The 17,130-nt window shown below is 39.1% G+C and overlaps 1 protein-coding gene across 1 annotated transcript; it reads right to left on the reverse strand.

The window, feature by feature from the left end:
- Positions 1-1,968: 1,968 nt before the first annotated feature.
- Positions 1,969-15,420, reverse strand: aldocb (aldolase C, fructose-bisphosphate, b). The gene is made up of 9 exons (XM_026938625.3): positions 15,278-15,420; positions 8,778-8,911; positions 7,616-7,827; positions 6,271-6,325; positions 5,373-5,533; positions 5,173-5,256; positions 4,168-4,342; positions 3,741-3,940; positions 1,969-3,060 (listed from the first exon to the last, which is right to left on the reverse strand). The coding sequence occupies exons 2-9, from the start codon at positions 8,887-8,889 to the stop codon at positions 2,968-2,970; spliced, it is 1,092 nt and encodes a 363-aa protein (XP_026794426.1). The 5' UTR covers positions 8,890-8,911; positions 15,278-15,420; the 3' UTR covers positions 1,969-2,967.
- Between the last annotated feature and the right edge of the window lie 1,710 nt (positions 15,421-17,130).

Consider the following 17,130-nt stretch of genomic DNA (forward strand, 5'->3'; position numbering starts at 1 on the left):
TTAGGGAATGACTTTATGCATATAATTTTACAAGGATATTTCTGTGTATGTGAATCAGAGAAAACAAACTGGTGTAACCTTACAGGTGGTGTCTAAAGGCTAATGTCTGAAGGCTAATGCTGTTTTAAAAAAAAAAAAACTGACTGACCTCTCGTCACGGTTAAAGCTAAGATAAGGGGACAGTGAAATAATTGTGGTGAGAGGCAGGTGTGTGATTAAAAGAAAAAAAGAGAAAACTCCAGACCTGTATAAAAGCATGAGCCACGACTATGTACATCAGATACTATGCAGACCATCTCGGCTTTGTTGTTTGATTCAATAAAGTCTATTGATTTTTGGCATCCAGAACCCCTTGTCTTTGAAAGTCTTTTTTCTTATTTTGAATTGAAGAATTTTTGCCACATGATTGGCTAATTGGATAACTGCATAAATGAGCAGGTGTACAGGTGTTCCTATTAAAGTGACCAGTGAGTGTGTGAAGTGGTAGAAGCTTTGCAATGTAAATACAATGCTACAACATGTTCTGTTAATCTGTGTTGGATTTCTGCTCTGTTGAAGAAATCCTGCATCAAGTAGAATTGGTAGCCATTTGACTCTGAATTGACGCAGGGTTAGACACACTGGAGAGTATTGCATTGATATGATGGAGGTGTCTTCATCCATTAGCATTTCCAATAGCTCCCACACACACACACACACACACACACCGCTCAGAGTCTGGGCAGAAGTCCCAAAGTGCTGCACTCCTGCATTTAATGGGGTCGAGGTATCCATCATTGCTTTTAGTTTCTTTCAGTGTGCCTTTTAAGTGTGTTGGCTGTAACAATGTGGTCACTGGAGTACACTTCCACACTTTAAACTAGCACATCTGTATCGTCTCTGAAGCAGTTTGTACTCCTAGTATGTATCCGTCACGTGCTTCTTATTATTCAGTGATGAGGTCATGTGAGATCTCATCTCTGGTGTACTCCTGCACCATCCACCTCCTACTAATCGAGTTACGCTGCACAACTCCTATACAAAACTCCTTTATAGCAATAAAGTGAAGTTATATTAAAAATATTTAATGTAGTTTTAAAAGTTTTACATTTACATTTCATTGCTTTACGCTGCCCCAATCTCCTCACAAGCCTTACGAGCTGCCTTTAAAAAAGGAGAGGGAGTGACGCTACCACCACCATGCTTTACTATAGGGACGTTGTACTCAAGGCAGCATAGCGTTCTCATGCTTAACTATAGGAATGGTCACCAAAACATGGCTTTTTTTCTTCTTCTTTCCAAGAATGACTTTCTTCTCCTCACTCTCATCACCCAGCTTTATGGAGCATCCAGGCTATGGCTGTCCTGTGGACTGCTTCTCCCTTCTGAGCTGTGGATCTCTCCAGCTCCTTCAGAGTTAACCTTGGGCTCGTGGTTGCTTCTCCAACTAGTATACCTGATCATGGATTTTTGGTGAACAACCTCGTTTAGGCAGTACCACATTCTTTCCATATTTTAATTATGGAATTAATAGTATTCTGAAGGATGATTGGGATCTTTTCTTTCAATAACCAAACCATGATGGATACTTTGTTGTTTTGATAGCTCCTTGGTGTTCATGAGGCTCTTCTTGGATTCTTCCAGGAACAGGATATATTTATATCGAGGTCACCTGACACTTTAATTGCATACTGGGTGACTCTGTTCAATTAATTACGTGACCTCCGGGGGCAGCTGGTTACACCAGAACTAAATTATTTTAGAAATTGAATATTTATGCAATTACAACATTTATGTTTTTCATATCCCAAGTAATTTTGCAAATTGTATCAGTATTATGGAACATTTTGTATAGGGATGTATTTCTTGACATCATTCTAATTAAACCCATTTCAGTTGAATACTTATATAAGACGAATATTGTCCTGTAATAGTTCAAGGACTGTACCATTAGATTTGCAATCCACATTATTAATCAGAGGAGACATGTCTGGGCTCTTAATCTCTTTATTTTATATTATATATTTTTATTTTTGACACCAAGTGCTTAGGGAATAACACCACAACAACATCACGGTTTATCCAATTCAGCAGTGACCGCTCCCCTCAAAGTGCTCCATAATTAGGTCCTCACCAGCGTATTAAGCCATTAAACTTCACTGTCTCTGTATCACTATGCTACAAAGATGGAGAGGGAGAGCGTAGTATATTCAAGCACACGACACAAAAAAGCAAACTAATATAGTTAGTATTCTATGATGATCAAACAGTAGATGGGCAATCCACTTGATACACTTGATACTATATATTAAATAATGTTCCTCTGTTGGTCCGAGTCAATTGTTCTTGAAAACCGTTGTGATGCACACAGAAGTACTGACCTATACACACACCACTCCGTCCCTTCTCTCTCTCACACACACCTTATGAAGGAATGCTCCTGCTCAGCGATTATTCTACTCATACCTTCCTGCAATGCTTTGGACACACACTTCTGGAATGATTAACATGTTCGCTCTCCGCCGTTCTGCACTCACAATCACAGGATATCGACTGCAAGTTACGGGAATGACGAGACACGAGAACTAAAGAATCTGGCGTGAGCGTCTTGGAATTGAATACTTATCAAAAGAAAAGAAAAAAAAAAAGGTTTCCAAATGAAATTAAATAACACAACTTAAATCAGGTTTTAATAATCTGGCCATGCAGGCAACACTATCTGATTAATATTTTAGAACCAATGTCACAAAATGACCTTTTAAGATCGCCTTGTTCAGCTTTCCGACCTTCCCTGCTACTGTGTTGCTGTGTTGTGAAATTTTTTTGTTTTAGCTAGACAGACTAGAAGACATTTTATTGATAACTCTTGCACGGAGGACAGAGGTCAGCGCAGGCCTGTGATTGGCTGGTGAAACGGAGAGGGAAGCTGCTGTGGATGATACTACTGGTCGGCAGAAGCTGGAGAAGGCGGGGCGATGGGGCTGGGGTTTAGTAGGCGTGGTTGGCCACGTACAGAGACTGTGCTGCAGCTCCGCCAGTTCCGCTGGACACGTACTTTCCCTGAGCGGCCAGGCCGTTAGCCTGCGGGGAAAAGCAAATCAACATCATGAGGGAGGAAGAAAAAAAAATTATTCATATTCAACTTCACCATATATCAGATTGTACGGCTGCTGTATATTTTATTAGAAGTCAATGCCTTCATCTATAAGACATACATGAGCATTGAGATATTCATTATTAGATGTAAATAAAAAAATTAAGAGAACAATCTGCTATCTTGTAGTAGTGAAGACAATCAGACTTGTGCTATAATCTTGAAAACATATTGCCAATCATTTGTCACATGACAAATATTTATAAAGATATGCTTAGAACAGTTCTAAATGGGAAAATTTAATCATTTTAATTAATTACTTTATTACAAATTTAGAAAATTTTCATATACACAGTAAATATGTTCATCATCACAGCTTAAAATCATGCATGTGAACAAGCATATTGACTCCACAGAGAAAGCCAATTACAAGTATTATTATTAATAATAATAATAAAAGTTAAGTAATTAAATCATCGCAATTCTTCTGTTAAAAAGGTGGTAATGGACGGCTCTTGGTAGATGATCATGACTCATAAGCCACTCACTAAAATATGCTCTCAGGTGGAAAATCTCAGGTGTAATGTGCCACTGGTCTTCTGAGTCACATCATGAACTTTTTGATGAATTCGGGACTAATAAGCAGACAAGTGCAGGCAGAACTAACCTCAGCGCGCTTGATGAACTCCTCAGTAGCGGCTTTCGTGTTCTCCTTGACCCCGCGCCAGGCGCCGAGAGCTGAAGCCTGCAGAGCACGGCCGTAGGAGAAGGTGAGCGCCCACGGCTTGATCAGGGGGCAGTTGTTGATGGCGTTCAGGTTGACGGATGCCTCCTCTTCACTCTGTCCTCCAGACAGGAAGGTTACGCCTGGGTGAGAAAAAGCACTCGATTAGCCACAGTGCTGAGTAAAGCCATTACTCACTGCCATTAAACTGTCAACATTCTTGTGTGAGTGTAGAGCTCATGTACTGCGATAGGAGAATGAAGGGATTAATCACGCAAAAAAATGGTAAAGTAGGTGCCAGAGTGACAGGGAATATTGCCCAAGAGTGTAAAGCTAATTTAAGAGAAACGCAAGCGCTATGATACGTTACCTGTGACTGCTGGAGGAACGGTGCGGCGCAGGGCAGTGACTGTTGCCATGGCAATCTCCGCATTGCTGTATTTGGTGGGGCAGGAGTGTCCGGCGGTCACCATGTTGGGTTTGAGCAGTGTGCCCTCCAGGTAGACGTGATGGTCAGACAGAGCCTTGTAGCAGGCAGCGAGGACCTGGAGCACAGTAATGCATTAGAAGGTAAAAATAATGTTTGTTGGTTTAGAGTTGATGTTAACTTCTGACCACTAGGGGCACTGCTGAGCACCAAATAACATACAGCAGAGCCTGGAAACGCCAATGGCCATGCAGCTGCTGGAGACATGTTAGCTGAAATCACTAATGTAATGACAAACCGTTGTGAAGAAAACCAATCGATCAAAAAAAAAGACGAAATTAATATTGAAAATTAATATTGAGGTGGATTGGAAAACCCTGAGAGACTGCACTGTTTCATTCACATGGGATAAGTCTGTGATAAGTCTGTGATAACTAAGGAACAAAACATGACATTTTGTTAAAGGTGCATTATGTAAAATTTGTGAAAAATAGGTCTCTCATGGTTAAATGGGTGCATCTGAATAAGATTTTTAAAATGATGTATTATTATTATTATTTTTTTTTTTACTCACTTAGCCCACCTCCATTTCCACCCATGTGCACAAAGCTCCGCCTCTAAGACTTATGGTGGTTCAACTAGACTTAGCAAGGACTGTCATGACATCACTTTCAACCGCACTCGGACATTCAACTGCTTGAAAGCGTCTCGTCATAATGTTTTAGGAGGATGTGAAGGGGCGTGTCTATAAAGTGAAATTTGTGCTATTACATGCTAAAATTTGTGCTACTATGAAATGAAAAATATTGACGATAGCACTTTTAAGGAAAATAATCAACGCCAGAGTGTTGTGATGCGGCGCAGAAAGTGAAGCTAACACCTTCAGCACGTCACAAAGTGTTTTATTCCTCTTATACAAATGCAATTACAGCTCAAGAGATTATTTACCTTCTCTGTGACGTACTGGCAACGCTTGAGGTCATGATCTCCGTCAGGCAGGATCTCTGGCTCCACGATGGGCACGATGCCGTTCTACAAAACAGAAAAAAGAGGACGGGATTATATTTCATTTATATTATCATCATCACTACATCTCACTGTCTGAACTGAGCAACGTGATCCGGAGCACGAGGTGTTTCAGAGCTCACCTGCTGGCAGATGCTTGCATAGCGAGCCAGGACATTGGCGTTCTCCATGATCGCCAGCTCTGAGGGAGTGGTCTCGCTGATCTTCAGCACACAACGCCACTTAGCGAAGTCAGCTCCGTCCTTCTTGTACTGAGCACAGCGTTCTGACAGGCCATCCAGCCCTGCACACACAAAACATCATCAATGACACGTTTGAGGGTGTTGAACATGTGGCCTGCGGGTTGAAACTATCCCTGTAAACGTTCAAATCTGTCCCAGCAAAAGAATTTGAATCTGGGTTTCAAATTATCAGCATCTTGTGGACTGTAAATGAATAGAAAGATTAAAAAAAAAAAAAAAAGGTAGATGGAGCTACAACTTTGACGCTGTAACCATGTCTCTTTCCAAGACAACCAATTCAGGGGTTTCACAACAACAGGAGTGAATACTCTCTCAATTTTTCATTTTCTTTTTGAAAATATAATAATTTTACAAACTACACTGACGATATCCCCCCAATATTATGGGCTATTTTGTGATTCATGACATATCATCCTAAACCCAGGGGGGTGAATACTTATGCAAGCCAAACTATAGCTATAGGGTAGAACAATAATTTGGATTTTTTTCTTCCAATTTGTTTTGTAAATGATATCTGTTCAAACCGTTGCATTCAGAAAGTACTTTTCAGATAAATAGCAGTAATTTGAACATGTATGCAATTTAAAAGTTGTTGTTAATGTGTGATTTTTTTTTTTTGCCTTGACATTGGACTAAGAGTAAAGTGGCCCGTTACTTAAAATTAGCCTGACCCACCCCCCCACCAAAAAAATTTTTTTTAAATAAATAAATAAAAAATAATTAAAAAATAAAATAAATGAATAAATAAATAAAATAAATTAAAAAATAATGTCTTTACCCTGTGTGGTGGTTTCACCATTGGTCCCTGCCAGAGGAACAACGCCTTTGTCGACCTGTTGGGAGATGAACAGTCTTTAGCGCTGGAACTCAAAAATCTAAAAATAAATCTAAAAATAAAAATCTCATTCAGTTCTAAAGGTAGCATTCACCAAGATACAGTGTGGGGAAATAAATATTCAGACACTTTTGTCGGACACCCTTTGCTCTCCAAACACGACGAGCTGAAAGATTGCCAAAGACTTCTAGTTTTGTCCGAGCAGAGAATATTGTTCTGAATTGTCTAAACAATTTTCGACGTGCATCTCTGTGCTTCTTTATTTTATTTATTTTTTTTAAGCAGAGGAGTTTAGTGTGAGGTGTAGGAACCGAGATGATAGTGGTGCACTTCGCTGGTTATTGTTCTCTGTGTAACTGTTGTTCCTGCTGCTTTCAGGTCGTCCTGCAACTCTTTTCCAGTGACCTCTGGCTTCTCTCTTACCTTCTTCAACATTAGCCTGAGAGTATGTTGTGAAATCTTGTATGGTGGACCTGTCTGGGGAACGATTCATTGTGGTTCCATGAACTTTCCACCTGCATATTATTGAACCAGTCGTACTGACAGGGACGTTTATGATCATTGCTATGGCTCTGTAGTGTTTTTCCATTCGAGTGTTATTTAATATTGCTGTCCCTGAGAACTTTAGGAAGCTCCTTCACTTTTACCATGAGTGCTATTTTCCCCAGACAATGGCAACATCTTTTCTAGAACTTCGCTCATTTTTATGTAACATTCACACACAAACACACACACATTTCCATATAGTCCAAATACATCTTCCCCCTTATCAATTTTGTTCTTGTTTTTTTAAAACATATCTTTGTTCATGCTTCATTACATTGTGTGTGAATTTAAAGTGGATATCCGCACTGGAAATGTGTTAAATAACAAAACCTAAGATGTCTGAATATTTATTTCCCCTCACTGTATATCATCATAAATGCTGCTACATGTTGGCCATGTTAAGAAGAAATGCACTTTGAAAACCGCTGATGGAAAATTCCCTCTTCTGCTCCTATTGTCTACCATCTTTAATAATAAATCATGTAGCCATGGAGGTAGCATTTCACTCTAAAGGCTTCCATGTACAGTCACCTAATCCCAATCCTAATCCTGACCCTAATCCTGCGCTGGCTGTGTTATTTATACACACTCACAGCTACTGGGCTTCCATGAGTTTGCAAAGATAAGAACAATTTGAATTCATATGAAAAAATAATCAGAATAATAAACATGCAGTAGGCTCGATGTGCTCATGTGACCTGAAAATAAATACATAAGGAAATAAATAAATAAATAATTATACCTTAATGCCCACGACAATGCCCCTGTCCTTGATCAGCTTGGCAAAATTAGTGCCGTCGTCCGTGCTCTGGTAAAGCGTCTCGTGGAAAAAGATGACGCCACCGATGCATTTGTCTATGCGCTCGTCAGCCGTGAAGAGGAGCTGGCGGTACAGACGGCGGTTCTCTTCCGTGTTCTCAACGCCGATGGGGTTCAGGCGCTTGGCCATGCTTCCTGTTTGTGCGCGCGCACACACACACACACACACACACACACACACACACACACACACACACACACACACACTTATTGCTTCATCCCAGAGGAAGTGGTGCAAGCCTCAGCTTGTAACAGTCACGACATATTTTACCAAAGTAATTATCATCACAAGCTCACAATATCAAGCGTCAAGTCACACGTGTCGCTTGTAGTTTGTCTCTTGTGAGAGTTCAGAGACACAGGATTGGTCTGACCAATCATTCGAGTCGATAATTTAGATTTGTTGCTTTACTACTTCATACCCAATTTGTATAGGATTGTGAAAATCTTAATTCAAATGTCGCTCAGTCGCTGAAATCGCAGCTCCATGTTGCACGTGTACGTAGAAAATATAATTTTTTCTCTAGATTGAACATAGAGTCAAGCGTTGTAACTATAAATAAATTGTTAAACACAGTCGACTTCACAATCATATATTCATTAACATTTATAATTTGCTATGAGTGATATTTTGAGCCACAGTTATATGGAGAAACAATCAGATTTAACTTTTTAAATTAATTAAAAAAGTTTTTTTTTTTTTTTTTTTTTTTTTTTTTTTTTTAAAATGGAGACACGGTCTGAAATGAAATTATTTCTCAGTGCAATAATTTTGCCACTCCTTTTTTTTTTAATAGGAAATACTGTTATTTAAAAAGTGAAAGAGATTTTTGCTTCTAGTTTAATGGAAAAGTGTCATCACTGTGATCCAATGTGTAATTTCTGCCCATTCACTTGAAAGCTGCATTTAATCATTCTTTATTTCTATATATTGAAAGTGCACAGGGCTAAAACAGGGCTAAAACAGGGCTAAAACAGGATTAAAACAGGACTAAAACAGGACTAGCTGTTAACGCATGTCCTGCACAGCATGCATCTGTATATCAGACAGTCATATGCTAGGTACTGAAGCTAATTTGTGGGACCTGTGGACTCATCCGCAGCGAGGATGCCTTTGCCAGGCGCGACGATGCGCTGGGCGATCTCCTGCAGCTCCTTCTTCTGCTCGGCAGTGAGTGCTGGGTACTGGTGCGTCATGATGCCTGCTGCTCAAAACAACCTGAGAGAGAGAGAGAGAGAGAGAGAGAGAGAGAGAGAGAGAGAGTGAACAGGATGCACTGAGACACTTCACATGTTCACGCTGCTGCTCAAGACTACACACAGAGCTTATATTAGCATTATTTCTCTGCAACGAGTTCTGGATTTCTGCTGTGTTTAATGTTTATACTTTACAGTAAGAGCGTGTGGATTTAAATAGCATAAACGACCATAAAATGACCATAAATCAATTGCTATTAATTATACAACAGTTAGTTCAGGCCCGCTGATTTGATTGGACAGGCTGCGAGCGATTATACGAGTGCTGATATTTAGTATAACGTAACGCTCTGGTACGTTTCACTGTTTGCACCACGCTGTTTTTCTGTGTCCGTTCCAAAAATTCCAATTCAAGCAATAGTTCGTTACTTTGAAACCGCTCCTACTGTAGAGTTAGCGAAATCATCAGCGGACATGTCAAACGACACTTTTTTGTAAATATAACTACTGACTTTTGGACGACGAAAAGAAAGAAGGGAAGCAATTTCACCGGATGCGACTTTAACAGGAATGTACAGATCAGTGTTAGCAAGACGAGCAGCAGGATAGCCTGTTAGCTAGCTAGCTAGCTATCACTGAGTCTGTGCGTTGGCATGGCAACACAAAACACTAAATCTGTGGCTTCTTCGGGAACGGTTTCAATCGGAAGCTACTAACTCGAATCTTATTGTTCGTCAAATCAATATCAAATTCTGCCTTAAATCACCTCAATCCGATTGCCCGATTCAGACTAAGACAATATTCTGATTCCCTAAATTCCGAACCCCAGCCCTGGAATATGCCAGTTTTAATTGGAAATTTTTGCATGTAAACACCTTATTCAGAAATTCCACTGAAAGGAGATATAAGCACACGCTCAGCCCGTAAGGAATTGTGGGTGCTAACAGATGCTTAGCTGTAGGCAAGGTATTTAGGAATGGCAACTCAGGCACACTTACAACAACCAAACCACGTATACAGGAATATTCCGACGCATGTACGCATATAAATAAATGCATAATTCACAAAATGGCTGCAACCCGAATATAGACCTTAAACGGAGTCTGATGTGCATGTAAACGTAGCCAGTGTGTTATTATCCTCTCGTCTGTCGTCTCATGTCTCACTGGCCCATGTTAACTGTCGCACCATGATTCTGATCGTTCCTAGGTTAGGTCCGTATGAGAGGAATGACAGTAAAGTCTACTGGACTTGACTTCTAGCTACACTGCGCTTTGTCTCCGAGGTGTGAACAGAAAACAGTGCAATGCATTTCTGTGCTACTTTGGAAAAAGTGCCAGCGTAGCAAATTCACTCTGGTTAGAAGTCCTCGTCTGTTTCCAAACAAGCGCCAGAAAAAAGCTGGCTTATATAACGACCGCTGATGTACCGCTGAGCAGGACAGAGATTTCCAAAGAGGGCTTATGAACTTACGCTTGTCTAAACTTTGCTGTCAGAGCTCATTACATCGCTCTTACTGGTCTACGTGCAGAGGGAGAAATCTAGCCAGGTACTTTAAACCATAGCTAAAGTCATTCATTCATCCCTTTGTAAACCAGTTACCGTAAAATCATCACTCTCTCCTTTATTTGTTTTTTATTTTACTTTAAGCAGCCGGATTTTCAAGACTAATCCAAAACCAATGCGGGTTTGGATTAGTCTTCACGTTTATCACAAATCACCAGTCTTTTTTCTCGAGACTTCGTTGATCTTCGTCTCACGTTCTCCCTACTGCTCGCCCCCTCACCAACTGCGTCCAACCGAACAAGCTGAAACCGGCACGAACTGGCTGTGTGTAATCATGGGATGCCATGACACGACAAACATCTCACTGCACTTAATGCTTTGAGTGAATCAACCCAAAATGGAGGGAAAGGAGATTATTAGTTCATTATACACGCATCTAGCAGTGTATAGAGCAGTATATATTTGCATACTGACACCATATGAATCATACACATGGAAGCAGGAGTCTCATGTTCCCACCAGGGCACAAACTGCACTCATCCGTGAATCAGCCGCGCTGTTCGCCAAACCAAAGTTTCCACAGAAAACAAGCCTGAGCCTTGGCAACCCTGCCTCGTTCATCACCTCCGTACACGAGGGAGAGAAGGGAGCACATATAGGCAACCTCTGTTTGAGAAACACTGTTATCCTTGCCAACCGCCAACCACGGCCTACGGGCTTTCAAAGAAATCACAATGCCACACACACACACACACACACACACACACACACACACACACACACACACACACAAAAAAAAAACCAAAAAAAAAAAAAAACACGGCTTGGGATTTAACCCTTTCCTTCCAACTCAGTACTTCATGACCATAACCGACTTTAAATTTTTAAAACACCTGAAACCCTGCTGTCCCAATAATCTTAATTACACTAATTATAATTTAATGGTAGTTTCACACACACACAAAAAAAAAAAAAAAAAAAAAAAAAAAAAATCCCTCTCATTACAAATGCTTTAAAAAAAATAATAAAAATAATAAAAAATTCTCTCAAAAAATATCCGACAAAATATTTAAAAAAATATATTTAAAAAAAAAAAAAAAAAATTTCAATAACATTCTTCATTTGCTCTCAGTTCCTAGAATCCTGTTTCCCTGGGGTATGAATATGATGTTGCACACATGAGAAAGTTGTTATTCTCACCACATTAAAAGCCACCAAATATTAACTGTAAAAATTTGTGTAGAATTGTAATTCATTTGATTTTTTATTTTTATTTTTTAAGAGGGTTCCAATAATTGTATGGAGGCACTGTAAATACCCCAAACGGTGTCACTTCAAACATCACATGTAGTTGGAGGTTTGCTTATAACCTGGGCTTCATTTATTTCGGATAAAACTTTTTCGGATGGCAATTTTATTTTTTATATAATTTTAACAGAAATGTAATATTTACTTGTTGTAGTGCGACATTCTGGTGGGATTTGAAATTGAATTCAGACATTTTTATTCAAGATTTACAAAAGATTATTTTTATTGTATAATTATATATAAGTATATGGGATGTATAAAATAGACAGAATTGTTTAAACTAAGATTGGATGTGATCTTGTAGTGCAATAATCAGCTACTTTATAAAGTCATTAGCATCATCACTCACTGTGCTTTATACAAGGTGTGTTTTTCTCTCTAATTGGTCTAAACTTTTTTGTAAAACATGCAATTGAAGTTCTAACGATGCACGTGATACGCTAAGACAGCACATCGTGACTCGTACTGAGTGTATCAGGTTGGTGAATGAAAAGGCTGAGGCTGAACAAATGAAAAATGAATCATTTGGTTAATGTTTAGGCGCTCTGGCGATAGCGCAAACGACACACCTGCTCATAAAAGAGTCAAGACACAGGAGTGTGTGCTAGACTCGCACTGTGTTACATTAATTTTAAAGATCAATCTAAAGTGCTGCGAAGGCCAACGTCTGTTTCGCGTGCTCCTGGACAGCCAGTGCAGGAAAAACATTTCGATTCATTTCTGTTCTTAATCAAGTTAAAGAAGAAAAATCTAGTAAAGAAAACGCACCGAGATGTTTCGAGATCTTGGCTTGAACCGAGTCATGTGACTGGCGGTCATTACAGCGATACATTTCCGTGATGTTCGGAAGCCGGAGCTAAAAATGGCCGACTGCAGACTTGTAAGACAACCATACGGATGCTGGGAAGGTCATCATGAGGTCATTCATCTCAAAAGCAAAAGTGATCAAATGCTAATATTACTAGACACATAATTTATTTCCATTTCCGCCACAGAGCTGTTGAATTCTCAAATCTGATTGGTCAGAAGGTGGTGATTAATTTTCTAGAACAGCACCTATGGTGAAGGTTTCCGTAATGAGATGTTTATTTAACATTTATGGAAGGAGTCTCCAATATCAGTGAAAGTTTTCCACCACAGGACTGTCTTAAGCGCTATCCGGACGGGATTAAATGTACATGAGCTCTCCTATTTTACATCTCTCTTTGTCTTGCAAATTAATAATTTAAATATTGGAATCATTGGCAACTGATGTGGTATAAAAGGAAACAAACACTTTAGGATGTGCTGTTAGAGGAAAATGATCCACTCCCATGTGGACTCTGATTCATGTCTGACTGCATAACCCCACCCTGTCACTGTTTATTTTCCTGTAACAGCACACCTCACTGTGTTTATTCCTTATTCAACATCTGTACCATTTTTCCATTCTTGTAACTTTATAGGCTTCGGTTTACATAAAGTCTGTTTACATAGGAACATGACATTTAGGAACATGATGTTTCAACAGATCACAGCGCATTCAGAGAGCTTTTGAGAATCCATTATAGCATGAATCTGAAGTGATAAGAGTCATATACACGTAAAAGCTCAGACGTTTCTAACAGCGGCTCAGGTCTCGTGTGCATCCTGTCTTGAACACGATCTGCTGTGGTTCTGCATTGCGTCACTCCCAGGCCGCCTCCCACTCGTGTACCGGTCACATTCATCAGAGAGAGGGAGACTGTAAAGGCGCCAAACATCGACCGGATAAAACAAGATCCAGCACCTCGAAGGATGCAGCTCCAGCACCATTCTCCTACCTGATCAACACCTTCAACATCAACATCAGCTGTGTGACCGAGCCAGGCACTGTGTGACTCAGCACTGGGAATGATCACTGGGAACGAACTCCTGAATCACTAGGAGAGGCATTTTGTGCCAAAATTTAAAATTATAATTTAAAAATTAAAATGCATAATGTGTTTTGCAGCTCATTAAGAAAATGAAATGCTTTTTTTCCCCCTCCCTGTTCGCGTTTTAATTTTAATTACGGCCACAAAATCCTAATATAACAAAGAAAATTCATATTTCGATATAAATCATGATTTTGATCATTTTTTGATGTCTCTAATGTTGCATGGAAAATTCAAAATGCCATTATTTCCTTTAATTTTTTATGAATTTTTATTTCACGCATACACATATGCGAAAAGAAATGGCAAATCCAGGTTTGTACTGCAACACTAATTTTCAAGTATTAAATTTAATTTTATTCTTTTGGCACAAAGAATAAGCTCTGTTTTGCTGTTGGGAAAAAAAATAAATAAATAAATTTACACACAACAGTATTTATGGTGTCAACCATCAACAAGCCACCTGTTATCCAAACATCTTTTTTGAGATGTTATAAGTACTGAATATATAAGAGACTGAATAAATAAACATATATATTCAGTACTTTAATATATAAGTGACTAAAAAAAACAACAACTCATAACTCTCAAGGTTAAGATTGGATCATGGTGGATTAATGTGGATGTGAAACTGTACAGCTCATGACATGCGCAGTAGAACTATAGCAACCATGTTAAACCCGAGCATCAGAGATGCGTCATATCAGCGCAGACACGTGTCTGCTTTTTTTTTATTTATTATTTTATACCTACAGAATGCTAGTGTCTGCGTTTTTGAAGCGCAGTGTTGACGTTTCCCGTATACGCCATTTTGTGATGGTTTCTCAATGATGGTTTGACAAAATTAGGATTTTTACAGCTAGTCACGATGACTTCGACCAGGAACCCATGGTCTTTGCCATTTATATTCATCATTTGATGAGTTTAGAAAGATGTGGCGGATTAGTCAGCCTCCAGGGAACAGTTTTTTTCCGGAAAGGCTAAGCTAACCACCACCCGCTGCTGATGGAAATGCGTACGTGCACACAGGCACACACCCTCATCAGGCAAACATCACCCTCTGCATCCATCCATCCATCCATTCATCCTACAACTGATCAACAATCACACAATTTAATAGTTATTACTAAGAAATGTGGGGTTGAATTGAATGAAAGACATCCCCAATCCTTTTTTTTCTTGATCCTTCCTGTACTTGAGGTCACAATGCGGAAGAGGAGGAGGATAATGTCCTAACCTGTGTTCAAGGTTGTCAGTGATGATGATGATGATGATACACGTTTTTCCCCCTGATACTTTTCTCCAGATATCTAACTAACATTACAGTAAAACCCTCTAACCCCTGCTTCATGAGCTACACTACACAATTAACTACAAAACCTGTATTATTGAGCAATAACACTTAGGCGTTGTTTACTAGATGAACAGTATCGTTAGCGTTAGTATTATAAGTATTACACACAAGTTTTTCACAATAAATAAATAAAAAACTAATGAAACACCTGTCGAATAATCCTTAATGAAGCCAAAACTACTCTGTACTCACTGATTATTATTACTATTATTATTAATAATATAAAATGTCTAGAATTTATATCCAAATTAGCTCTGTAGAAGTCTTGTTAGTACATTAATTAAGTTTAGAAATGATTACCCATACGGATAGACTGATCTCTTACCTGCTTGGAGTGTAAAAGATGATGGTGAAGAGGATGCTCTCTGACCAACTCACTCTGTCGTACTGATGCCGCAACGCAACGTGACTGCTTACAAAACCCCCTCATAAATATTCATGAAGCGTCGCCTTGTACGTCATGACGTCACACCATTCGTCACGACGTATGCATCGTACGCTGATCTGAGGCATGTCCTTCAGGCACGTAGGCATTAGGGATGACTTGCTATATTATAGAATGTATTGAATTTCAGAGCAGACAGTATATCTCGTATATACACTCAGAACTACATTTGAGTGCACTTTAAGATTTATTTTAGTCTCTTTGATTGGATGATATTAATTATAATAAAATAATACATATGTACCCAGGGTTTATATGACCTTGAGAAGGGTATTTCATCCTCAGGATATTTCATGAAGACTCTGAGGCCTTACACTCTGCTAGTGCTTAAATTTACAAATGTGTGGTATATAGTGAAAAATACTTCTGACATGTCAGTACATGTGAGAGAAATTGTGAAAAAAAAATAAATAAAAAAACACTTGAGGCAAGTAAACATGTTGGATTATATGGTGCAATTATTTATTATATTCATCTGTACTGAAATCCTAAGCAAATGCAAAACACACAACAGATATCTTTGTCTAAAAAGGGTCACAACAACAACTTGAAACTATCTTTATAGTCTGAATATTATTTATATTTTATTATTTAAAGACAAGGTATGAGGCAAATACTATTGTATCAGAATATAGGGTGCTGACAAATTAAAAAACAATGTATTGTTGGAAAAAATTGTAATACTTCTTGTTTTTGAGAATGTTTTTTTCTAAATAAAACTGTACAAGGTCTTTGAAAGTTTGAGCTCAAAATATCAATTGTTGCTTGTGTTATTCTATTTATATATGTGCTTATTGAACAGCCCATTCCAGATTTAGTACCTCTTTTGCTGTTATGATAACCTCCACTCTTCTGGGAAGGCCTTCCTCTAGATGTTGGAGCGTGGCTGTGGGGATTTGTGTTCATTCAGCTACAAGAGCATTAGTGAGAACAGACACTGATGTTGCTGAGGAGGTCTGGGGTGCAGTCGGTGTTCCAGTTCATCTCAAAGGTGTTCAGTGGGGTTGAGGTCAGGGCTCTGTGCAGGACACTCCAGTTCTTCCACACCAACCTTCACACACCATGTCTTCATGGAGCTCGCTTTGTGCACAGGGGCATTGTCATGCTGGAACAGGTTTGAGCCTCTTAGGTCCACCGAAGGGAAATTGTAATGTTACAGCACACAGAGACTTTCTATACAATTGTGTGTTTCCAACTTTGTGGCAAAGTTGGGGGAAGAATCAAATATGGATGTGATGATCAGGTGTCCATAAACTTTTGGCCATATAGTGTAAATTTTTATGCATTAAGGGTGCCAATAATTCTGGAGGGCACTAAATTCTTCATCAGCTGTGCAAGCAAAGCGCTTCCTAGGCTATATTGTTCACTAAGACTGTAAGTGATTTTAGTTTGCTGGCTATAAATAAACAATTCCAGGACATCACATCCTGTTTCTTCCATTATACCCTTGAGCGGTGTGTTTTGACCTGAGATTGCTCCATGTGGATCGTCCATGGTAATAAACATTGCCATGAGATCCTACGCTAAAATGCATAATATAATTGAAATACGTATTACATTATACTTGGTTTACTTGGTTATTACAGTATACGGTAGGCATTGAGTTGGTCCACCAGTTTTTGTAATAATAAACATTAGTACAAATATAATTTGTGGTGTCACAAACACGTTAAAAGACGGTGCATTAAGCAAAAGGCCTGTAAAAATACATACAGTGGCAGGGTATTAGCATG

Source organism: Pangasianodon hypophthalmus, chromosome 15 (assembly GCF_027358585.1).
Source record: "Pangasianodon hypophthalmus isolate fPanHyp1 chromosome 15, fPanHyp1.pri, whole genome shotgun sequence".
In the NCBI taxonomy this organism is placed as follows: domain Eukaryota; kingdom Metazoa; phylum Chordata; class Actinopteri; order Siluriformes; family Pangasiidae; genus Pangasianodon; species Pangasianodon hypophthalmus.

What these genes read in the sequence shown, in the direction of transcription:
- aldocb (XM_026938625.3), bottom strand. Translation starts at nt 8,889, where the DNA reads ATGACGCACCAGTACCCAGCACTCACTGCCGAGCAGAAGAAGGAGCTG. An exon ending in CGCTGCGGATGAGTCCACAG is followed by an intron (nt 7,828 to 8,777) that starts GTCCCACAAATT and finishes GCGCACAAACAG; the next exon opens with GAAGCATGGCCAAGCGCCTG. An exon ending in CGTTCCTCCAGCAGTCACAG is followed by an intron (nt 3,941 to 4,167) that starts GTAACGTATCAT and finishes TTTCTCACCCAG; the next exon opens with GCGTAACCTTCCTGTCTGGA.